This window comes from Pipistrellus hanaki, assembly GCF_964339955.1.
Source record: "Pipistrellus hanaki genome assembly, chromosome: 7".
NCBI lineage: Eukaryota > Metazoa > Chordata > Mammalia > Chiroptera > Vespertilionidae > Pipistrellus > Pipistrellus hanaki.
Window position 1 is genome coordinate 3,571,964 of NC_140509.1, and position 25,066 is coordinate 3,597,029.

At 48.1% G+C, this 25,066-nt stretch overlaps 1 protein-coding gene and 1 long non-coding RNA gene across 3 annotated transcripts in view; both read right to left on the reverse strand.

Moving 5' to 3' along the window:
- LOC311626233 overlaps positions 1 to 25,066 on the reverse strand; it is a 1,185,289-nt gene that overhangs the window by 886,397 nt on the left and 273,826 nt on the right. The gene's annotated exons all lie outside the window — the stretch shown is intronic.
- Positions 11,066 to 22,549, reverse strand: LOC311626198 (HLA class II histocompatibility antigen, DR beta 4 chain-like). Of its 2 annotated transcripts, XM_084891256.1 has the most exons (7): positions 22,370 to 22,473; positions 16,404 to 16,581; positions 14,908 to 15,177; positions 12,833 to 13,114; positions 12,073 to 12,183; positions 11,653 to 11,676; positions 11,066 to 11,379 (listed from the first exon to the last, which is right to left on the reverse strand). In XM_084891256.1, the coding sequence occupies exons 3-7, from the start codon at positions 15,098 to 15,100 to the stop codon at positions 11,366 to 11,368; spliced, it is 624 nt and encodes a 207-aa protein (XP_084747382.1). In that variant the 5' UTR covers positions 15,101 to 15,177; positions 16,404 to 16,581; positions 22,370 to 22,473; the 3' UTR covers positions 11,066 to 11,365. The 2 variants fall into 2 exon arrangements, with proteins under 2 accessions (XP_084747382.1, XP_084747381.1); XM_084891255.1 differs by lacking the exon at positions 16,404 to 16,581 and having other exon boundaries at positions 22,370 to 22,549.

Here is a 25,066-nt window from a genome sequence, read left to right on the forward strand (position 1 = left end):
TGAACAGAAATGTATTTGCAGTCTTAATAACTTCCAATAAAGGTAACCACTAGGGAAAGGCAAATTAGGGAATAGGAGAGAAAAAGGAAGAGTAAAAAGAGAGGAGGGAGGGAGCAAAAGAAAAAGATAGGAAAAAGAGTGTCAAAATGAATTTGGGAAACAGGGAAAAGAAAGAGAGAGAAAGAGAAATATATATATATATATATATATATATATATATATATATATATATATATATAGAGAGAGAGAGAGAGAGAGAGAGAGAGAGAGGGAGAGAGAAGGGGAATAAACTATATATATGGGGAGAGAATTTTAATTGAACAACCACTAACACCAACAAATGCTGTCAGCAGTACCTGGAGAATAATAGAATCTACAACATCCCCTAATTTCCAGCACAGGAAGGGAAAACACAAGTAATAAAGTAACAATGAACAAAAACCAATTAAATAAGAAAATACTGAGCAACAGCAACAACAAAAGAATAAGCAAAATACTCTCACTAAAAAGCATAAAAATACAATATAATCATCATTCCCCCAAGCAGCATCAAAAGAACCGTGAGGAAAACAAATTTTTTTTTTTTTTGCTAGTTAATACAGCTCAGAGAGGGGTGTGTATGCACTTGGCACAGGGGATTGGAAATTAGATATATATAAGTAGGGTAGAAATTTTAGCAGGGGGAATACAGAAAGAGTAAGGAAAAATCTAAAGCAGTAAAGGATTAAGATACACAGGATAGCAAAAGGGGGAAGGGTAGAAAGAGAATGATGGTGTAAAGGTCGTGTTAAGATAGAGTTAAACAATGTTAAAGGAGAAATGAAAATAAAATGAACACTAATTCCAATGTAAAATAAAGAGAAAATAAAATGGCACTTAAAAAAAATTAAAATAGCAGTAGTAAAAATGCTTATTGAACCTAAAAATGTAATAATTAAAAAGTTAAAATCTAGTGAGGAAAAAAGGAAAAAAAATGTTTCCTAAGTAAAAGATGCAAAAAAATGAAAATTAAAAAATATAAAAAATAAAAAATAAATATAGCAACAAAAATGTGCAGTTGTGAAGGCCATTTCACTTCTGTTATTCTATTTGACATGCCCGTTTCTCAGTCCAGACCGTATTGCAGCTCCCTGCATTCTGCTGCACCTCAGTGGCGATTCCTTAGTTTCTTGGTTTTTGATAAAATAAAACTAATAATAAACACAGTCAGTTTGTACTCCAGACCCTACGTGGCAGTGTATGTGGATTGATGTCCCGTCTTTTTGGCTGCTCTAGCCTTCTTTTTCGGTGGCACTCAATACCGGTGTTTGTTTTTTTTTTTTGTTTTGTTTTGTTTGTTTGTTTATTTATTTATTTATTTTGCCTCGGAGCTGAATCCTGGATGATTTCTCCCTGCTCTGCTTCTCAGTTTCCAGAAAAGCAGTTTCCCCCTGCTGTCTCTTAGGGTCAGCCAATCTGGTTGATCTCTCCTTTGTAATCAGAAGCAAAGTGTTGCAGGGGAACCAGCCTAGGTGCACGATGGGTGAGTCTGCGCGCACTTATAAACAGACTGCTTTCCAACTCTTATGTTCTCCCACTGTGTCGGATCAGAATGGGTTGCTCCCTAGAGAACCCCACTAGTAGCAACCTTGGGGACCCCCGTCCACTCTCTCGAATCACGCCAGACCCAACAGTGGGGGGCTTCTGTGGACGCAGATTTCCGGGGTCCCAGCTCACGCTTTTTTTCGCTGCCGCACCAGCGGCCGCCGCTTTCACTTTCGCTTTCTCTGTTGGGACACAGACACCCCGCGTTATCCCCTGCAAAATCCAACCTTTCTGTGGATTCGTGTCCGCGCTGGTCAGGGCACCATAGTTGTGGTTCTTTCAGGTCTCAGGTAAGATCCCCCGTTGCAGCACTGATATGGTTGTGGGAGGCAGCCCTTACAAGTGTTTACTTGGCCGCCATCTTCCAGGAAGTCTCCCACCACAGCCTTTCACAGCAGGTGTTACATGGGCTGCTGTTCTTGGCTCTGGTGCTCTGGACCGAGGAGCCCAGCCTGGGGTCCCAGCTTCAACCCTCTCAGGGAAGCCCACTCACACAGCCCAGAGATTCCTCCTCCTTCTCAACGTGCCACCCAAAACTCCCTCTTGTTCATTATATTCCACAAATAAGTGAGATCATGTGATATTTATCTTTCTCTGACTGGCTTATTTCACTTAGCATAACGCTCTCCAAGTCCACCAAAATTGTTGCAGCCCTAACTGATTTGGCTCAGTAGATAGAGCGTCAGCCTGCAGACTCAAGGGTCCCAGGTTCGATTCCGGTCAAGGGCATGTAACTTGATTGTGGGCACATCCCCAGTGGGGGGTGTGCAGGAGGCAGGCTGATCGATGTTTCTCTTTCATTGATGTTTCTAACTCTCTATCCCTCTCTCTTCCTCTCTGTAAAAACTAATAAAATATATTTTAAAAATTGTTGCAAATGGTAAGAGGTTTTTTTTATTTATTTATTATTTATTATTTATTTTTTATTTTTTACAGTAGTGTAGTATTCCATTGTGTAGATGTACCACCATTTTTCAACCCACTCATCTGCTGATGGGCACTTAGGCTATTTCCAAATCTTAGCTATGGTGAATTGTGTTGCTATGAACATAAGGGTGCAAATATTCTTTCTAATTGGTGTTTCTGGTTTCTTGGAATAAATTCCTAGAAGTGGGATTACTAGGTCAAATGAGAGTTCCATTTTTAGTTTTTTGAGGAAACTTTATACTGTTCTCTATAATGGCCGCCCCAGTCTGCATCCCCACCAGCAGTGCACGAGCGTTCCTTTTTCTCCACATCCTAACCAGTACTTGTTGTTTGTTGATTTGCTGTTAGCCATTCTGACAGGTGTGAGGTTATTGTAACCAGACAACCAAAGGGTTCGAGGCCACCTGTCACTACTTGAGCCAAATTAAGCAGAGATAAGGTTGAACCATATATGAACATTTATTCCACTAATGCCGGCAGTACGGGAGAGTAGTTGGTCACCCACAGAGGTGTGCTCTGACCCCCCCCTTGCCAGTATACACACATGAGGGAGAAGATAGGTATGTGCACTATGATTCACAAGTCTAACCTGGACAGGGGAGGGTAGAGTCTGCAGTTCAGCCTTCAGAAGCTCGAAGTCTGATAACAAGGTGGTTAATCTCTATGATGTTACAAACAGCTCAGCCCATTCCTGGGACCGGAGAGTGGTCAGCATTCCTGAAGAAAACTCCTGGAAGGGCTCAAGGTCAGGGTTCAGGTGCAGCAACAAATCAAAACGTGTCCTGAGTCTGTTCTCAAAATGGTTTTATTTTCTTTGAGTCATGGGCCCAGCTGGGCTCTGAGGTGTTGGGCTCCGAGTGTCTCATCTTTTACAGGCCTGTTTCCTCCTCCCATTTCCAGGGTCTGTAAGAAAACTTCTCATCTGTCATTAGTGAGGTGAATACTCATCAGACAACTGTGGTCCCATCATTACCACATGCTGTTCCCTGAGTCAGGATGCTGCATTGTAGTTTGTGGGGTTCTTGTCCCAGCATTAGGAAGGGTTCTCAGCAATCTGGAGAAAGGAGTTGATTGAAATATGGTAGCAATCATACTTGGGTAAAAACTGCTGTTTGAATTTTAACCTTGCTATCTGACTTCGACCTTCGATTACTTGCTAAAACAATAGGGTAGTTACAGGAGATTGACTCCCACTGACTCAGTAGCTTCAGGGTTAGAAACTATAGATAACCTTTAGAGATTAACCTCTGAGTTCTGCTTTTGTATTATGGGTAAGATAGGGCCACATTCCAATGTCCAGCAGGTGTGACTGGGAACCAACCCTGCAGGCTGTCCCCAGTCTTTAGAATTTAGTCTTTAGGATTTAGGAACAGATAAGGATGGCCAGTTCTTTGTCCTGAGGGGCCAATCAGGGTTAGCCGAGGCAGTGACATCACCACCGACCTGAGTAAAACCCCTGGACTGGGCGAAATTCGCTCTCTTCCTCCATGCTGCCGGCGTGAGTGGGACAGCCCATGCTAGCATGGAAAAGGCTCTTTTGTTTATTGCATTGGACTCGGCTCCCTGGTGGTCCTTGGGGATCACGAATTAGTCTGGGATCCCCAGCCAAGACCATGAGGAACCCGATCTGGAGAGCCTGACTGGCCGCGGTAGGTGTGTGTTTGTCTGTGTTTTTGTGTGAGCACTCTGGAGGGACTGCCCCTCCATCGGGGCTCTTACCTGGGTGTTTGCCGGCTGCTGCGTCAGCCACGGTTTGAGCCTGAATTCGAATCTGTAATAAATTCTTGCTGGCTTAATCAAATTGGCTTTGGTGGTCCATCTCTTGGGGACTCGCTCCGTAACACTGATGTGTAGATTCAATATGAAGTCCAAAGACCAAAGACAGTTTTGAAAGGCATTGGGGGGTCAGAGGAGCTTCAGCTAAAGGAGCTAAACACTTCCCCTTGACTCAATTTGTCCCAAGGCAAGGTGGAGATAACACGCTTCTAAGGGTAAGGTTTACAGAGCATTATCAGATTGGGGAACAGCCCACAGCTGTTCAGGTGTATGGCCAACAGGAGGCAGTAGCATGTAGATCAAGATGCCCTGAGATGTCTGGCTTCAAGCTAAAACCCTATTCAGGTTTGTGGGCAATACCTATTAGCCCTTCCGACAGGTAATCCCATTAGTGACTCAGCCCTTGTTGAGTCTCCCAGGCTACATCAACCTTTTGATGAAACTCTTATAATTATGACATGCTGGATTGGTTCCAGGCAGTGGTGTTGACTTGCATCTCTCGGATGATTAGTGACTTTGAGCATTCTTTCATATGCCTTTTGGCCATCTGTATGCCCACTTTGGAGAAGTATCTATTTAGGTCCTTTGCCCATTTTTTGATTGGATTGCTTATCTTCCTTTTGTTAAGTTGTATAAGTTCCCTGTAAATGTTGGAGACTAAACCCTTATCGGAGATAACATTGGCAAATATGTTCTCCCATGCAGTGGGCTCTTTGTTGTTTTGTTGATGGTTTCTTTTGCTGTGCAGAAGCCTTTTATTTTGATGTAGTCCCATTTGTTTATTTTCTCCTTAGTTTCCATTGTCCTAGGAGCTTTATCAGTAAAGATATTGCCACAAGATATGCCTGATATTTTCTTGCCTATTTATTTTTCTAAGATTTTTTTTTGTTTGTTTCTCATCTTACATTTAAGTTTTTTATTCATTTTGAGTATTTTCTTGTGTATGGTGTAAATTTGTGGTCAAGTTTCATTTTTTGCATGTATCTGTCCAATTTTCCCAACACCATGTATTGAAGACACTGTCTTGACTCCATTGTATGCTCTTGCCTCCTTTGTCAAATGTTAATTGAGTATAATGGCTTGGGTTGATTTGTGGGTTGTCCTGTTCCATTGGTCTATATGTCTGTTCTTGTGACAGTATCAGACAGTTTTGAGAACAATGGCTTTGTAATATAGCTTGATATCTGTGATTCTTTCTACTTTGTGGCTATTTGGGGTTCTTTTTTATTCCATGTAAATTTTTGGAGAGTTTATTCTAAGTCTGTGGAATATGCTTTTGGTATTTTAATGGAGATTGCATTGACAACATAAACTGATGAACAAAATATATTCAGAGTCATAGACTATCCAACCTCAGAGGGAAGGCAGGGGAAGGTGGGTGGTGTGTGTGTTTGTGTGTGTGTGTGTGTGTGTAAGAAATCAACCAAAGAACTTGTATGCATATAAGCATAACCAATGGACACAAGCAATAAGGGGTGAAGGCCTGGGCTGGGGGAGTGGGGGCAAACTGGGAGAGGACAATGGGGAAGAAAAGGGACATATGTAATACTTTCAATAATAAAGAAATTAATAAATATATAAACTCCCCTTTTTGCTTAAAAAATAAGTGAATAGAAAAATAATTTTAAAAAGCAAAAAAAAAAATCTTATATAATTTTTTAGAGCTTCAACATGATCCAATTTTGTTCAAACCTTAAACATTTCAAGGATGGTAAGCCAAAGAAACAAATCCTGTAGTCTTTATATGTGTAAAATTCAATGATTTTAGTAAATTTATAGATGTATGCAACTATCACCACAATCCAGTTTTAGAACATATCCATCATCCCCCAAACTTCCCCGTTTACAGCTAATCCCCACCCCATCCCAAGCCCTAGGGTCCCAATGATCTGCTTTCTGAGTCTATAAATTTGCTGTGTGCAGACATTTCATGAAATGGAATCATATGACATGTAGTCTTTTGTGTCTGGCTTCTTTCACTCAGTGCTGTTACTGGAAAGGGGACCTGTCCCTGAAAGGGTTTGCCTAGGGGCAGCCGGTAGTGTGTGGGTTCTTGACATATAGAAAAAATTTCACAACAGAAATCTGGGTGAATTTTAGAGGATGTTTATGAAAGCTGGGGGAAGTGAAACAAGAAAAGGCTGGGGAAATGAGTCCAGGCTGGTCTGCTTTGGCTCACTAAGCAGTCAGAGAGCCCAGCTGGTATGGCTCAGTGGTTGAGCATTGAATCGGGAAGCCCTGGTTCGATTCCAGTCAGGGCACATGCCCAGATTGCAGGCTGGATCTCCAGTAGGGGCATGCTGAACGCTTTTGATCACTGATTCTCTCCCTTCATTGATCTTTCCATCCCTCTCTCCATCTCCCTTCCTCTCTCTGAAATCAATAAAAAACAAAAAGGAAAAGAAGTCTGAAAAAAGGGTGTCGTAAGGATAGGTTCAGGGTATTTGTCTTAGACAGACTGCTGCTGCCCATTTCTGCTCTGGCTGCAAGCCTCATGGGTCCCTTAGAATGTAGGAGGTGAGTGCCTTTGGGGGAAGCTGGGGAGAGGGAGGCTTAGACACGGTCCTTGATCTTAAGGCTTTATCTATCTCTCTTGCAGGCAGGCTCTTAGGGTAGGTCTCAGGGGTGGGTTTCTTCTAGCTGTGCCCTTCATGGTGTGGTCTCCACTGATTGGTCAGTGTCAGCACAGGGGGTCCTTAGGCATTGCAGTTGGTCCTAGTGTCACCCACCTGATTTTGCTGCTTTTCTGGGTGTGGAGCTGAAATACAACTGAGGCCCAGAGGTTATCTCTAGACCTTCTGCATCTGCTGAAAAATGCTCTGCCAGTTTGTTCAGCTATTTGTCTGTTTCCCCTATCCCACTGTCCTAGCTTACTGCCCTGTCTCCTTATAATGTTTTCAAAGCTCACCAATTTTGTAGCAAGTGTCATTCTTTTTTCTTTATATTCTTTAGTTGTTCCTTTTTATTGCTAAGTGGTATTTCATTATATGGATATTAGAGGCCCAGTGCATGAAATTCATGCCCAGGGTGGTGGTGGTGGGGGTCCTTCAGCCCAGCCTGCACACTCTTGCAATCCGGGACCCGTTGGGGGACGTCTGACTGCCAGTTGAGACCCTGGGATTGGGCCTTAACCGGCAGTCAGACATTCCTCTCACAATTTGGGACGACTGACTCCTAACTGCTGGCCTGCCTGCTTGATTACCCCCTAACCATTTGCCTGCCTGCTTGCTCGGTGTGTCATAGTGACTGGTCATTGCCATTAGTTCGATTTGCACATTACCCTTTTATTATATAGGATAGTACATTTTTTTTCATCCATTCACTAACTAATGCATATTTGGATTCTTTTCAATTTAGGGCTATTAGGACTAAGGCTGCCATGAACATTTGCACACATATATTTGTGAGTATATATGCTTTCATTTCTCTTGGGTAGATTCCAAGAAAAAGAGTTGCTGGGTCATATGGTAAAGGTGTGTTTAACTTCTTAAGAAATAGCCTGAGTATTTTCTGAAGTAGTTATAATATTATAAACTCCCATCAGTTTATACCCTCAAACATAGTTATAACAATGATGACGATAGTAATGGAACAATTGCCCTTATTTTATATTTTACTTTCTTTTTATGTTTTGATTTTTATTCATCAGGGATCCCTTTTTTTGAAAGGACTGAATTTGAAATTCATCTTACCAAAATTTGAACCTCTCTATCTTAAACTAAACCTCGGGGTTCTAATTCAGGCCTCTGTTTTACTGGTGTATTTAACTAATAATTAATCAATGCAAAAAGTTCTTACCAAAAAAAATGTATAACAGATTTTAGCATTTTGCAAACCTAGTCATTAATTATGTGCCTTTTTGCAAAAATTTCCTGTGGAAAATATATTTTGTCTCATTAAATTAATTATCAGGCAATACATTTAAAAACAAATTAATCATCTTGATTGTTTATATGTTTGTTTTTCATAATTAGACATATGGCTGAGATTTAGTACTCAATTAAAAAAAAATCATAAATTTGAATTGATGCTGCCCATTAAGAATCTATCATCGTTTCTGAGGAAATAATTTAAACTACCGGTACAAGCAATCTGACAGTGCAGCAGCTATAGTTTCTGTACCCTAAAACCATTCCTCCCTGCCTCCTATACCATTTCTTTCTTTCTAAAAAATATGGTTTTGCTCCTTTTCTTCCCCTGCCCACACAGGGTGAGTGAGACTGTAATCCCCGGGTCCTCCTCATGTGTGGGAAGTAGGTGCGGGGAGGGGGAGCTCTGGGAAAGTTTAGCTGCTCCTTATAAAAGCACAGAGAAACCACTCTGTTTTCCCCGCTTTGGAAGTTGTGAGAGAGTAGGAGGCCTAAAGCTGCCTCAGGCATCCTGCCCTCTCGGGGGAGCTGACATGCAGTAGAGGATGTGATGCCAAGTCCAGGTTCACTGGCGATGGCCTGGCCTCATGAACTGACCTACTCTGCAGATGCCCCACCTGGGCTCTGCCTTCCACGTACAATAAATACGTGTAAGAAAAATAAAGCAAATGAGGCTGGATTTTCTACCAGCAGCAGAAAGCATCATCATCAAAATACACTTCCGTTCTACCTATAATTTCACACCCCAGGTCTAAGATAAAATGAGGCAACTCACTGTATCTGAGATCAAAGCGAGAGTAAAGTTGAATCCTGGGTTTAAATAGAATTTATCTCAACTGCCCGTATTGCCGATGTTACTATCAGCTTATTAAAGTCCAGCACAATGATAACCTGTTTTACAGAACTAATACTCAATGTAATTAAAAGAGGCATAATATTTAAAGTTGCTTAAAAATGAGATACCAGTAACTATCTCTGACAGTAGAGAAATTGAATATACATCTGTCAGTTACTTACTCTTTAGATTTAGATTCATGTTGAAACTGACTCTTCAGGTGAAACGCAAGAGCAGATCCCATCATCTTCTAGCCACATCAGTGCCTTTCCCTGAAACCTGCCCAACTCCTTTATATCATTAAAGCAGGTGGAATGTACAATAGAACTATCTACTGTTTTGTTTTATAGTTATAGTTTCACAATGCTTTATGCAAGAATCAAAAAGCTTTGATTTTTAATTGTATATTTTTGTCAAGTTTATTTCAATTGTTAGTTTGCTTACCATTTTTATGTAATCTTTGAAAAGTTTTTATTTAAATTTTTATCTGTAATAATAAAGGCATAATATGCTAATTAGACTAGACATCCTTCCAGGCAACCTTCCAGACAAAGCCAGAGCTGTGAGGGGAGCCCACGTCCCTACCAGTGGCCAGGGGAAACCTGGATCCCGGGTGCCAGAGGGAAGCAGTGACCGGCAGCTGGAGGAAGGAAGGCCTACTCTTGCACGAATTTAATGCATCGAGCCTCTAGTTATATGTATTTTAAAGTTTCTCGAGAAAAGATTATTAAATATGTTAACAAAATTCTAGCTTTTATCCCTGCCCTCATTTTGCCCAACAGGCAATCACATTTTTAAATTCTCTGTTGTTTCTTTCTGCACTAATGAAAGAGAAAAATTTAAATTGACTGCACCTCTACGATGCCCATCAGCCAATCAGGAGGGAGTATGCAAATTAACCCAACAAAGATGGCAGGTAATTTGAATATACACCTAGCAGCAGTGGCATGGCAGGACACAGGTATTCCGCACTGCCCAGCAGCTCCTGGGCCTCTGGGTAGTGTGGGAAGGCAGAAAGGCGGCTTGGGGTCTGAGGAGGGTCTGAGTGAAGTCAGAAAGGCAGCTCCAGGCCAGAGCGAAGGTGGAAAGGCGGCTCCAGCTGGAGCGAAGGAGGTGCCAGCAGCCAGGGGAAGTAAGGCTTATTCTTGCAGGAATCTTCCTGCAACAGGCCTCTAGCTTATAAACATAAAGAGAAAGGATAAGCATGGCTCTATGTCCTATTCTCCTCTATTTTATTTAAAACATACATGTGCACTATGCAAACTCTGCTGCTTCTTGCTCACAAGCACTGGGAAGCCCCCCCCCCCACAGGAGCTCTCCCGCTCCCTCCAGTGCAGAGGCTTGCATGCTAGTGGCCCAGCAGGGAGCCACCCGCCCCCCTGGTGCCCAGCAGCGGTCCTGGTTGGTGCTCAGAGAGGGACACACAGGGTTTCCTGTGACAGACAGGGAGTTTGCCAATGCCCTGGAGGCCTCAGAAGCGCCCCTTTCCCACAGAAAAAAAATAGGATTATAAACATTGTGGCTCAACTGGTGTGACTCAGTGGTTGGCATTGGCCTATGGACCAGGAGGTCAGAGTTCAGTTCCCTGTCAGGGCACCTGCCCAGGGTTTGTGGGCTCGATCTCTAGTAGGGGTCATGTAAGAGGCAGCTGATCAATGATTCTCTCCTGTCTCTCCCTCTCCCTTCCTCTCTGAAATCAATAAAAGTATTTTTTTTTAAAATGAAACTGTAAAAGCATGGCATCCTTACAGGTGTCCTGTATTTCCTACACTTGCTGTCCCCTCTCTGCATCCCTGGGGAAAGGAACCTGTGGGCTGGTCTGTGAGAAGCACCAACGTGGAGACCACGTGTTCAGTCCATTGCAGTTTCTCTCCTGGTTCAGGAAACAGGCGGATTACAGGATGGAAAACTTGTGAAAAGCTGGAGGGAACCAGGAAACCTTCCAGATGCCCACGTGACCAAATTCAGGAAAACAAGTGAGAACTATTGTGTTGTGTTGTGATGAGATCCTCTCCTTATCATTTCTTCCTACTTCCTGTCCTTGAAGTCTGTGAGCAGATGATTTCACTCCGTATTTAATTGAGGAACATTTAATTAAGAAATGTGGGCAGAGGTTACCTAAGGTGCACAGCAGACAGCAAGGGTTGAACACAAAGGGACGGGGAGGATGGAGCTGAGGCTCTGCAGCCAACACTGGGCCTCCAGGTCCAGGGTGGGGAGGAACCAGCAGGGAGGAGCAGCTGCGGGGTCAGGAGCCAGGACCAGCCAGAGTCCAGGAGGCTCTCCTTGTGGAGTGAGGGCTCAGAAGGAAACCTCTTCAGGCTGTGAAGGGGCTGAGAGAAGGGTCTTTCCTGCCCCTGTGGCCATGGCTGCTTCAGCTCAGGAGCCCTGCAGACAGAGGACAGTGCAGTTCCCAGGACCAGCCAGGAGGGGTGCTCCCCTCCCAGGCCTCCTGCTGTGGCTCCCAAGTGAGAAGAAGCTCTGAGGCCACAGGAGGCAGAGCTGCTCTAGAGCTGCCTCTCACCAGCAGGAGGAGGTGCTCCCCTGTGGGCAGGGCCAGAGCCACCCCAGGCTCCCCCTCTCTGTCCCCTGGCTCCTTCCCTGCACCTTCTGTTCTAGGGAAAGCCAATGGGTCCCTAAGAGAGGATTAAAGAGCCTTACCTGTGGGCTGAAGTCCAGCATGTCCTGGGAAGAGAAGGAAGATGCTGGTGACCCAAACACAGGGTCCCCACCCAGGCCACCTGAGCTTCTCTAGCAGCACCCCCACCCGCTGACACCAGAGCAGAGCCCAGAGCAGGGGCCCCGAAGCCCTCACATCCAGAGTCCTCAGTGACCGCAGGGCCTGCTCCTCCATGTGCCCCAGGATCTGCACCCAATGCCCGTGCGTGTGAACCCGTCTCTAGCCCACAGCCCTGGCTCCTCATGTCTCCACCCTGAGAACCGGGGGCTAGTGAGTCTGCGTTTCCAGGACACGGGAGACCTACAGGGAGAGAGAGGCCTCTAGGGCGCTGCCACCCCAGAGCTCACCCAGCAAAGCCCCGTCCCCCACCCTCTGGGGCCTAGCTGCCAGAGGCTCCTTACCTTTCCGCGCCCTGAAGGAGATGAGCAGCCCCGCCCCGAGGAAGAGCAGCCCCAGCACGAAGCCCCCGGCCCCACTCAGCACCTTGCTCCGTGCGGATCCGGACTGGGCCCCTGGGAGGAGAGGCTGGTTTCAGTGGGTTTAGCCCAAAGCACCTTCTCTACTGAGACCCTGGGGGAGGGCTGGGGGTGGGGGGCTGGGGGAATGGGAGGCTGCCCTAGAGGAAGCAGAAGAATAGCCATTTCCATTTTCGGGAAAGAGACTGAGGTCACACTGAGCAGGTAAAGGCCCAGGCACCGGCCTCAGGTGCCCTCACTCCCGACCCAAGGCCTCTGCTTCGGCTTCTGAGGGCTGCGGGGCCCGGGCGCGGTGACCCTCTGTACTTGGCCCGGGTGACAGAGCCGCAGACGCAGAGCAGACGGGGCTCTCCAGGGGAGGAGGGTCCCCCCCGCTGTGGAGGACACGCCTCCTTCTGATCACAGTGGGCAGCTCAGCGCAGGCAGAAGCACCCGCCCAGCCCACAGGGGCCGGTGCCAGGGCCAAGGGGCCCCATGACGGGAGAGGGTGGGAATGGAAAGCAGGGCAGGAATGGTCTCCCAGGGCTATGGGTGTCCACAGAGCGACTGCAGGGCTGCCTTGTGGCCTGTGCTGAGGGTGAGACCCCAGAAAAGAAAAACGGGGTGTGGGGAGAGGGACCCTGGCCTCAGGGACAAGCAAAGGCCCCTGGGGGGGGGGGAGTGGGGAGGTCAGAAGGCGTCTCACTCCATTCCACGCTGATGGGGCTGGTGCTGCTGGGGTGCCGCACTTGGCAGGTGTAGACCTCCCCGCTGCGGGGCACTGTTTCCAGCATCACCAGCATCTGGAAGGTCCAGTCCCCGTTCCGGATCAGGCCCGTGGACACCACCCCGGCCTGCTCTTCCCGGCCGTCCCGCAGCCAGCGGACCTCAATGTGGCCCGGGTAGAAGCCGTTCACGGAGCAGACCAGGAGGTGGTGGTGCTGCAGGCGCTGGGTCTTTGCAGGGGACACGGTCACTGTGGGCGCAGCTGGGACAGAGGAGGCGGAGGGAGACGTGAACAGACAGGCAGCCCCTGTCTCTGGTCGCAGCCCCAGCCCTCAAACCGCTCAGTGGACCTGCAGGAGGTAGTGCCACTGGATGGGAGAGACACTGAGGAAATCTGGGGGAGTTTTCACTTGAAACAGCTCCTCATTGCTGAATGGAAGTGTTCACAGATGTGTGCGAGGCACAGAGTGTGTGCGTTAAAGTGTGGTTCTGGAGCAGCGCTGCCTGGGGCACATCCGGGCTCTGCCTCTTCCTGGTGATCCTGGGAGATCCTCTCTGCTCAGCTCCTCACCCACAAGGGGTGATCATACTAACTCACCGCTTAGGGACACATGAGGACCAATGGGCTAATATATGTACAACGGCGGCAGGAATGCAGCCCTCAGTCTGTGTCCCTGTTTATCACATGTGGAGAGAGAATGTGAGGAGAGCAGAGGGAGAAGCTGGGCCCCGGCTTGGGGAGGGTGGGACTCAGGGTGTGGAGTCCTGGGAATGCGGTCACCCCTGGAACACAGAGAGGGTCCCCCTGGAGCAGGAAGAGGGGATTCCCCAGCTCCGGGGCTGGGTCCTGAGGGAGAGGGAGGAGCAGGGCAGTCCCCATTATACCACTTATAGTGATGCTCACTGAGCCACCTGCTGCTTCTCACAGAAGCCAGTCTGTTATTGCGAATCCTGTCGCTTTATAATTGTCTGTTTTCAGTCTGACATTGGAGCTCAGGGCAGGCTGGGACTCAATAATGTGTGTACTTTCTGCCTGACAGCATGCTTAATAAATACAGTTTTGGAAAAGGAAAAGGAGGAAGTGGAGGAGAATGAAGTGTAGGAAGAAGAGGAGGAGGATGGGAAGGAGAAGGCAGAGGAGTAGAAGAAACTTGGGGAAACATTTTTACTGTACCCCAAAAGGATAGTTTTAAGATTGTTGGTAAATCATTGCTAACTACTCTGCAGTATATTTCATTCCCTTAAAGATGTTTAAATTCCTAACATGGAAAGTAACAAAACTGAATGAAAATATAAGGCAGGAGCTGGAGAAAATGCTGAATCCATGTCAGCAAAGTGTCCCTCTGGCTGCCTAGAGAACCCGGAAAATCTCTGAGAAAAGGCCCGGACCCAGGGCCATTCCTAGAGCAGGAACAGCCATTAGCCAACACGCACGGGAAAAATGTTCCAGAACCTGAGAAATCAAAGAAGTATAAATTTTAAATAAAAAACAAATTTTCAACTGAGATTTGGCAGTAATGTAAAAAGATTTAAAAAATCGAATGTGAGGTAAACTGCCACAACTCTGAAAAGTTAACATGTCATTACTTCAGTACTGTCAGCGCGCTGTGGATGTCACCTCAGTGTGTGAAGTCACAGAACTACAGTGTGGAGCCTGGTCCCATCACCCCTGTGTCCACACAGGTGCACGAAGGGGAACAGACACCCAGACTAAAGGAGCTCAGAAAGGCCAGGGGGCCCCGGAGCCCCGCCCTCACACCCAGCCTGACCCTTCCCCAGGGAGAGGTTTGTGCACCCAGCACCCCTATTTCAGGGCTCAGGGCAGGGGGGGAGGGCAGTTGGCCAAGGCAGACCTACTCCCCCATCCCACCTCCCGCCCTTCCCTCTGCTCCCCAAACCCTCCCCTGACTGGACATGGATGGGCACCCCGGAAAGGCCCCTACACAGGACAGGACCTCAGAGTCCCCACGGCCGCCCCCAGGCCCCTCAGGTGCTCCTCACAGCCCTGGGTGCGACCCCCGCCCCCTCCCCACCTCACCCTCCGCCCCGGCTCACTTTGCCGCTGCACCAGGAATCCATCAAACCCCCCGTAGTTGTATCTGCAGTAGGTGCCCACCATGGCCCGCTTCCTCTCCAGGAGGTCCTTCCGGCTGTTCCAGTGCTCCTCATTAGGCCGCCCCAGCTCCGTCACCGCGATGTACTCCCCCAGGTCGCTGTCGAAGCGCACATACTCCTGCCCGTTGTACATCTGTCTCTCCAGGAACCGCACCCGCTCCGTCCCGTTGGAGAAATGACACTCGGACTTCGCCTGCCACAGGAAATGCGCTGCGGGGACAGGAAGGACCATCATGCGAGTGAGAGAAGATGGCGCCGCCGCCCAGTGCGGGGCGCCCAGGCGGAGGGCACACAGGACCCGGCACCCCACTGCCAGCACCCGCCCCCTCCTCTGGGGCTGGAGGGAGGCCACAGGCAGGGAGCCCCCTGGGACCTCAGCCACTGGGACCCACTGGGCTTCCCGCGGGGCTCCGGGCTCCGGGCTGGGCGAGGACTGTGCCATCACCGCCTCCTCCTAGACGCCCCCCCGCAACCTTTCCCGATCCCACACCCGCCTCCTCCTGTCACCCCCTGGGCAGGGGACCCCGTGCCAGGCCCAGCTGCCCCAGGTCCAGGCAGGATGCCGGGCATCGCCCTCCGCCCTGAGCTTAGAATTCACCAAAGTGCGGGCACAGCCAACCCCAGGCGGTTCACTCAGGAGGGAGATGTCAGGGAAGGGGGTCTGGAGCAGGGACAGCAGGATCCCAGTTCCCTCAGGGCGGGGCCAGTGGCCTGAGTGACAGGATGTGGCCTGAAGGGTGTGTGTGTGTGTGTGTGTGTGTGTGTGTGTGTGTGTGTGTGTGTGTGATTGGGGGGGGGGGGACACATTTCAGGGGAAGGCACTGCCACTTGCGAAGCCTGAGGGAACCCATGGCCTCCTGGGAACCAGAGACCCGGCTCTGAGCCCAGACAGTGGGCGGGAGGGGACAGAGCCTAGAGGAGTCAGGGTGCTGGGAGCCTGGGGGTGAGTGAGGGGCCTTCTGCTCCCTGTAGCGGAGAGTACTGACGAGCTCAGGGGTTACACCCCAATCCCAATGGGCGCCCTCTCTTTCCTGCATGGCCAGCAGGAGGCACAGAGACCCAGAGCACAGCCGTGGAGAGAGTCGGGGGATGGACGGGAGCTCTGACCCCCTCGCTGGTGGGGGAGTCCCTGCAGGAACGGGAGGCCCTTCCTGAGAACAGGGCTCACCGCGATGGTCACTCATAAGGACAGACGTGGACGGTCAGCAGACACGCAGTGACAGAACTCATGGCGTTTGGACAAACATCACAAAAGGCAAATAAGAAGGAAGGTTTTAAACTTCATGTGACTGAATGGATTCAACAAGGAAGTGGTGGATTTGTGTAACTGTCTAGTTTTTTCTTAATAAGCCGTGAAGAGCTGCACTGGAAGGTGTGTGTGTATGAAGGTGAGTCTAGAATTTTCAGAAACAGCCCGTGTCCAGAAGTGTTCTCACCTCAGCACTGCTCTGTGTGGGTGGGGCGGGTGCTCTGTACACAGTGGGCTGCACACGGCATCCCACCAGCTGTCAGAGAAACCCCTGTGTGACACCAAACACGGCTTTGAATATCACAGATATTTCTGTCCCTCTGGGGTGGGGAGGGACAGAAAGGTTGGTGAACCAGCTGAGAAATCTGGAGTGAAAAAAACACACAAAACACTGTTGATTACGCATCAGCTGGGAATTACATAGTAAGTTCTACCAATATATCTATTGAAAATCTTGGAGTATATGAAATGTATATATTTTAAAAATCTGGTTCCAGTGCAGAGTAATTTTTTTTTTAGCAAAATGAAATTTTTCAGAACCAAGATACCTGTTTCTTTGCCTTGCTACCCAGTCATCATTTATCCTCCACATTGTCTTCTTTCTTACTCTCCTGGCCACTGGCCACTGCTTGTCTGCAGCAGCAGCTACAGCCACGGCCATTTGATTCCATTTCAAAATCCCAACTAATTCACGTTCTAACTGCCTCCTGCTCCCAGTAACACCAGGAGGCATCAGGTTGCCAGCCTTGGCCAATGTGGACTCTCATGTCTACAGGCAGGTCCCTCAGGAGGGGAGCAGCTAAGATGACATCCTCAGAGACAGGTTGCCGAAAGGAGCAGGTCCCAGCTTTAGATGGAGACCTTCACATAGAAATGATGGCAGAGAGGAGGGCACTCTGGTCAGACCAGGTCTGTCTAACTTTTCTCAAATTCTCTAGCTCCTTCCTGACACGTGATAAGGATGAAAAGAAACATGTGAGTTGTTCTCTGTAGCCGGTGTGGTTGGTTGGCACTATCAGGCCATGCTCAGGGGCCCAAATGAAAAGCAGCCAGATAGAGCAAATACAGATACATGATTCCCAGCACATTTGGATTTTGGATAAGTAATTGCTGTTTCTCTGAAATTCAGCTTTAATCGGGCATCCTGTATTTCCTTTGGCAACACAAGCCCACTCGCTTGCCAAGGTGTAGACTGAAACTTCTCTGTGTTCCTCACATGCTCACAACACAGTGTGAGCCCATATGGAAGTTTTCAAGTTGTAAATGCAAAATGGATGTAAGTTCCTCCTGTTATTGGAACCAGCAGCCCTTGCCCCTGCTGCTCCAGCCCACAGACACACGCTGGCACATGGGAGCATCAGCAATCTCAGCAGCCAGTCAGACCCAGCCAAGCCACTGCTCACAGTGGGGGTAGAAGCCCAGCCCTAGAATGAGGATCTTCCACTGGGTCAGATGGTAACACCCATGGGCCTTGTTCTTTATCTCTAAAATAGATTTAATGGTACTGCAGTCCTCACAGGATATTGTAAATATGGAATTACATAGTGATTCTTCCTAGTGCTGATCATATAAGCACTCAATAAATAGCTTGTTATTTTTAATTTTATAAGCCCTAGGAATGCAATTTTCTATCCCTCAACTTCCTAGATAAAATTATATCTTGATCACCATTTGGAAATTATCTTTTATTAATTTTATCATTAAATATCATTTGAACACAAGGACCGAAACATTGGTCTCTGTATATAACGGAATTTACATGCCCCTAATTTGAAAGCACTATGCTGACATAGAAGAGAGAACTTTCTAGATTCTGAGGCCTAGACTATGTGACCTAGTTCTACAACTAACTTTGTGACTCGGGGTCAGCGGCTTAAACTCTCTGAATCAGAGTCCATGGTCATTACATCTGTAATTGCTACAGGGAAGACTGGGGGGTTATGAGAGTCACACACTCACAGGGAGGCCCGGTGCATAGTAACTGCCCATGTGACGGTGCTCCACACCGGAGGGACCAGGTTTGTCTGGTCCATGACTCCACCCTCATCACTGGGCGGTGGCTGTCTGCCCTGGGTCACTGATGAACAGTGGCTGTGGAACTGGTGGCTTTCAGAACCAGTCACCTCTGCCTTCAAGGTCACCCAGTGGCTCCTTGCTGATGACTGAGCATCTCTGGTTCTCACATCCCCCAGCTTCCCTTCAGGCTCCTTTGTCCTTATGCTTTAGGTCCACTGACCCCCTGAACCCAGTGCACAGTCCCCCTGAGGTGGCGGCTCAGAGTCACTGTAATCATCCCTCACGTCTTCAGCTCCCATTTTCTCTTCAAAAAGCCAATCAGGTTCTGTTTCATACACTCCACTGACTGCATGTCATGCCCACCAAACCCAGTGCTCACTGCTCTGCATGTCCTCACTTCCTGCCTCCTAACAGTTCTCTCCACACCTGGCCACTTCCTCCTTCTGAAAAAATCTACTCCCCTCACTGCCCTGCATCACCTTCTCTTGGATTTCCTCAAAACACTGCACCCCTCCTCAGTCCCCTTTGTTGACTCATTGGCCCTTGGTCCTCTGGGCTCGACCCTTGACTTCTTTCTCCTCCTCCTCCTCCTCCTCCTCCTCCTCCTCCTCCTCCTCCTCTTCTGTTTTCTCTCTTCTCTCTCTCTCTTCTCTCTCTCTCTCTCTCTCTCTCTCTCTCTCTCTCTCTCTCTCCAACTCCTCCTCCTCCTGTTCCTCCTCCACTTCCCTGGAGTTTAACACAGCACATGTGTCAATGACACCAACACAAACACCCATGCCCTGGCCAGCCCTGAACTCCAGGCTCCTGTGTTCAACTGACCTCTTGACAGCTCCATACAAATGTCAATAAATTATTTCAGACTTACACAAAACCTTTCTTCCTCACCACCACTTCAAACTACTTCATACACAGTCCCTCCCATCTCAGTAAACAGCTCCAAGTTTATTCAAATTATCCTATCTAATAAAGAGGGAATATGCTAATTGACCATCACTCCATCACAAAGATGAGGACAAATTCCCATAGGGAGCCTTAATGAGCAATCAGCAGGGACCTGAGGCTACGCCCTCCCCTGTTCCCATGGGCTTGACAAGGGGTCTCAGGCCATGCCCCCCACCAGGCAGAGCTTGACAGGGGACCTCAAGGTGCGCTTCCCATCCTGGTGCTGGGCTAGGGGTCCTCAGGCTGTTACCCCTGCCCCAGTGCCAGGCCAGGGGACCTCAGGCTGCGCCCCCCACCAGGGGGAGCTTGACAAGGGACCTCAGGCTGCACCCCCTACCCCAGCACTGGGCCAGGGGACCTGAGGCTGCACCCCCTGACTGGCTGGGCTTGACAGGGGACCTCAGGCATGCCCCCCATCCAGCGGGACTTGACGGGGGACCTCAAGGTGCATCCCCAGTGCTGGGTCAGGGGAACTCAGGCCATGCCCCCACCCAGTGGGACTTGATGGGGACCTGAGGCTGCACACCCCTGCCTGGTGGAGCTTGACGGGGGCCCTCAGGCCATGCCCTCCCACCCAGCAGGGCTTGACAGAAGATCTCAGGCTGTGTCCCCCACCTGGTGGGGCTTGACAGGGGATCTTAAGGCATGCCCCCCACCCCAGTCTGGGCTGGGAGACCTAAGGCCAAGTTTCCCCCCCCTCCCCGCCCATCCTGGCACTGGGCCAGGGGACCTGAGGTTATGCTTCCTGTCTGGCAGGCCTTGACAAGGGTGGGACTGGCTGGGTCTGGATCTAGCCCAATTGGGGAAGGGGGTGGTCTGGTCTGGGTCTTATGTGATTTTGAGGTGCATGTTGGTGGGTGGGGACTTGACTCTGGGTCCCGTGGTGAGCCCCAGACTCTGACAGGAGGAAGGTTTTCATATACATTTACTAATTTTCTTTCATCTCTGACATTTCTATTATAGAGAAAGAGCAAAATAGCAATATAAAATTATTTCCTCTAATTAATCCCCTTTAATGTGCATGAATTTTGTGCACTGGGTCAGTAGTTGAATATAAAATCCTTAGGGATTGTGACTCCTCCTTCATTTCATCCATAACACGTTCCTGGAAATGTCTCCCTCCAATCTTCAAACTTCCCCTTTCCCGCTGCCTCTGCCTGCCGCACACACTCACTGAAGCCCAAGCACCACACCTGGACGCTCCTCCATGCTCCTCATGGCCCCGACTCCTCCTGTGAGCCCTGCAGTCCAACCTCCACCTGGAAGCTGGGATTATTGCTTTTAACAAACATATGTGTGTAACCCTCAGTAGTTCACATGTCTCTTCAGATAAAATTCAAACTTCTTACCCACCATCAGGGCCCAATATGATGTGTCTCCCATCTTCTCCAGCCTCTCCCTATGTCAGTGTCACTCCCCAACTCGCTCCTGTGCTGCAGCCACGCTAGCCTTCTTCCTGCCCCTCTAACACGGCAAACACGTTCCCACACTGTGGCCTTTCCCTGTTCCTCTCCCTGGGACACTTGACCCCAAGATCTTCACAGGGTGGCTCCTCTTACCATCCAGGTCTCAAATGTCTCTATAAGTCACTTCCTCAGGGTGAGCTCCCTAACTACTTGAAGTGACTTCAGGTGAATCTATTCTATTCTCTAACCGTGGTGGTGTTTGTGCTTTTTTCCAGAGCAATTATTGCTCTCTGAATATTTTCTTTCTTAAATGTTATAGGTAATTGTCTTTCTACCCTAGCATTAGCTAAGTTCCAGGGTAAAAGGGACTTTCTATCATATTCAAATAGGCTTCTCTGAGTCTAGAACAGAGCCTTGTATGAAGTAGTCACTCAGGTAAATATCTGAAATGATGAACCCAAGTTCTGGGCCTTGATCATTGTGGGGACCCTGGAAAGCAGCAGGGGCACAAGCTCCTACACCCTTTTATTCATATGACACTGTATGTTCCCTCTGTTTTCTGTAGAAAATTCAGAAACTCTTTCTGTTTTTCCTCCTACAAGTTGGAGGAAACATCACAGGTATGGAAAGAGGGAAAATATCACTACATTTTATCTTGTACATGGATCTTTTCCAGGGCTGAGGGTCTGTGTGAGCTTTGAGACCTCAGAAATGGTGATGACATAGCTGGGAAAAGAATAGGGAAGACCTGGAAGTAGAGGCGACCAAACACGGCTAATTAAGGGAAACAGAGGGCACGATGAAGGGACCTGTGGCATTGGGGCCAAGGCTCCAGGAGGCCCCTTGAGTTCCCTTGACTTGATTATTGACTTACACACTCTCTCTACTTCTGCTCAAGGTGTATAATTTGAACATATGAAATTGCTAAGTTTTGACTATTTTTAACTTAAAAACACAGAACTTCAGTCAATTTATCTCTACTAGTTGAATTCAGTCCTTTGGGCTCAGGCCTGAGACGGACGGATATGTGAGAAAATGATAGAATAGAAAGGTTCAACATAGACCCATATGAGCACTAACCTCATATGGGTCTATGGCCAGGTGTTCAGAAGATGCCTTAATTTCTTTAAGACACCAAAGACCACCCCATAGATGCCCCTCATCTGTAGGATCATTCCAAGCACTAAGAATCTCTGCTTCAGCTCCAGGGATTTTACACAGGAGGAAGAGAGAGTACTAACCCCACTTCTGTTGAAGGACGTCATTACATGGACACAGTCTTATAAACCTTGGGGTTCAGGGAGAAAGGAAAGTAGATGGTAGGGAGGCCCCTTGGTACATCTCACATAATAGGGAGAAGCACAAACATCACAGATTCTGTTGAGGATGGAACACAGGATCCTCAAAGAGAGACCCTCTAATTCCTTTTGGCTCCCTTAAAATGTCAGAGAAACTTTCCTTTGGGGATAACTCAATGCAATAAATGGAGCACTGGGTGAGAATCATTACTTCTCAATCCTCTCAGGACCCTGATGGAAGGGGACACAGAACGGGGAGGTTTACTGGAGGCGAGAGGAGAAGAACAGCTGAGATACACGGAGGCCCTTGCACATCTCACAGTGGCCAGCACCAGCCCCCTTTTGCGGTGGAAAGAATCGGGGTCCATGTGATAGGCAGGTGGCCTCTGAGGAAAATGCCACCTTTTCTAAGGGCCATGGCCTGGACTTGGTGACAGAGCTCATTTCCTTTCTTCCTCACCCACAACACCTCACCCCCAAGGAGCACTTACCTGGTGTGTCCCTGGCCTGAGCCAGGGGAGGGCTCAGTGCCATCAGCATCACCGTCAGAGTGGCCATCGAGGAGCCACTGGGGAACTGCAGGCTGGAGCTCAGAGAGGACAGGCAGGGAGCAGGCAGGTCTCACTCAGGGAGGGCTGTGACCCTTCTCCACCCACAGCCCCAGTAACACCAACTAGGGAACTCATTTCTTTGTTCTTTGGGTCATCTCAGTACTAAGAGCAAATCAGCATCAGAGATGAACAGCATCACCAGTTGCTGGTCAGAGATTCAGTATGAAGGTCCTCTTCTGAAACTTAGAATTTCCCGCATTAAATAAACGGTTTTAACTTAGTGTTTTTAAGGGTTGATCCCCTGCTAGCAGAAACACTGGTCTGGGCCCTGTTGTGAGGCAGCTCTGCGCTGGTCAGTGATGAGCTCACAAGTTGGAGCCTTTCAGGACCATTCATCTCTCTCTCTGCAGACAGAGCTGTTTAGACAATTGGAGAAGTGACTGCTGGGAGGTGAGGGTGAGGGAGGGGACTGCAAGTTAGGAGGCCTTCTATTTTGTCCTTTTGCACCACAACTGAGTGTGCAGATTTGGGGACGTGACTCAGCCTCTCACAGTTAGAGCCCCTGTGATCTTCCAGGTGTTTCCATACTGGGAAAGGTGTGATTCTGGGGACACCTCAGGAGCAGTTCCCCTAGTAACTGATGACTACAGGATGGTAGCTGCTGATTGGAGTGTATAATCGGTGACTCCTTTCAGGGGGAATATCACTGAAAAAAAATGGGAAGTTGTTCAATAATTTAACCTGAGTGAAAGGTTGTCAGGTTTATGTTCTGGTGCTGTCCCTGAGCTCAGGGCACCTCGGGAACACACTGGAGAAAGGGGCTGGAGGAGGTGGTCTATATGACATGGAGGGAAAGTGCCTTGGACAGCACTTAACCCACCAGTGTGACCAGGCCTTCCTGTCCAAACCAAAGTGTGCAAGGGGCTGGGGGACTGAGGAAGGACCCAGAGCCAGCCTGTGGCCCAGCAGCTCTGCGCTGGAATAGCTGGTATTTCATGGGAAAAGTGTTCAGGTCTTTACTCCTGTCCCATTAGGATTTTCCCATTTTGAGGGGCATCTCCTCTTATTCAGTCAACTGCTCTTGCTTTATTCTACAAAAATGTGGAAGTAGGATTTGCTAATGGAATTGTTAATAGAGAGTTCAGGCAATGGAGCTCGATGGGAACCTAGGGAGTACAGCCTTTGATGTCATCGTGTGATTTAGAACATCTAGTTCTACGTTAGATCACCAGTACACGTTACACTAACATACATGCACCCTCTGATCCTCAGTGGACTTGGAAGGACAACTGTCCATTGAAGTTGTGCGTTAATTCTCACGCCCCAGTTCTGACGCACAGTCCTCCATGTGCCGGCATCTGCCTAGTGACAGGATACTGACCATGCTGCAGCAAGAGGACTGCCATTGAGGGGGTGATATAGATAAAAATGGTCAAGAGGAACAAACTTCCAGGAATAAAATAAATAAGTTATGAGAATGTGATGTACAGCTAAGATAGTAGATCTTAAAAGTTCTCATCACAGATCACAGGAATATAAATTTTGAAACTACATGTAGTATAGATATTAACCAGATGTACTGTAGTGGTTGTTTCACAATATATAGAAATATCAAATCATTATGGAGAGAGGTCCAAGGTGGTGGTCATGTAACAGGAGACAGAGAGAGAGAAAAAGAGAGAGAGAGAGAGAGAGAGAGAGAGAGAGAGAGAGAGAGAGAGAGAGAGAGAGACTATTTACTCCTGTAAGACAACTGAGAGCTGAATGAATGGTTCTGAACAACAAACAAGAGAAAGGGCCTGAACTGAGATGCTGGGAAATGAAGAAGCAACCTCACCACCCCCCAACAACCCATCTGGAGCTTTGGGCACACTCAGGGCCAAGGGGGCACCATGCTTTCCGTCCCCCTCTGCTTTGGTAAGGCAGGCAGGGCTTTGTTTGGGTGCTGGGACCCACCTGCAGAACCACCTCTGTGCATTACCAGACATCCTGCCTCCCTGGCAGGAGCTGCGCCAGCCCAGTCGCCATGTCCCAGCACTGTGAATGCCCGCTCAGCTCCACCTGGCTTCCCAAAGCTGCTTGGCACCTAAAGCCTAAACAGTGGTCACTTCTTCACAAACCACCTTCCATTCAACAAAGGAGAGCCATATAGAGAAGGCTGGGGAGCCCTGGGAGCTCTCCAGGGTCTGAGGAATTCTCTGAGGAGCCAGAGGAAAACAGTGATTTATATACAAAGAAATCCCATAAAGCTACCAGCTGCTTCTCTGCATCATTTTTACAGAGAGAAGGGAGTGCAGGGCATCCTTAAAATGCCACAAGAAAGGAACCTACTACCTAGAACAGCTTATCCACAAGGTTATTATTTAATTTGAAGCAGAGACAGAGTTTCCCAGACAAGCAAAAACTAAAGGAGTTCATCTCCATTAAACAGCTTTACAAAAAGTGTTAGAGAGTGTTTTATAACATAAAAGAAAAGGCCATAATCAGAAATGAAGAAGGAAAATATGTCACAGGTAAAGCCGAATATTTAATAAATACAATTGATCAGACATTTAAAAAGCTAAAATAAAGATCAAAAGAAAAAAGTATGAAATTCAACTCACACACAACACAAAAAGATCTAAAACATAACATCAA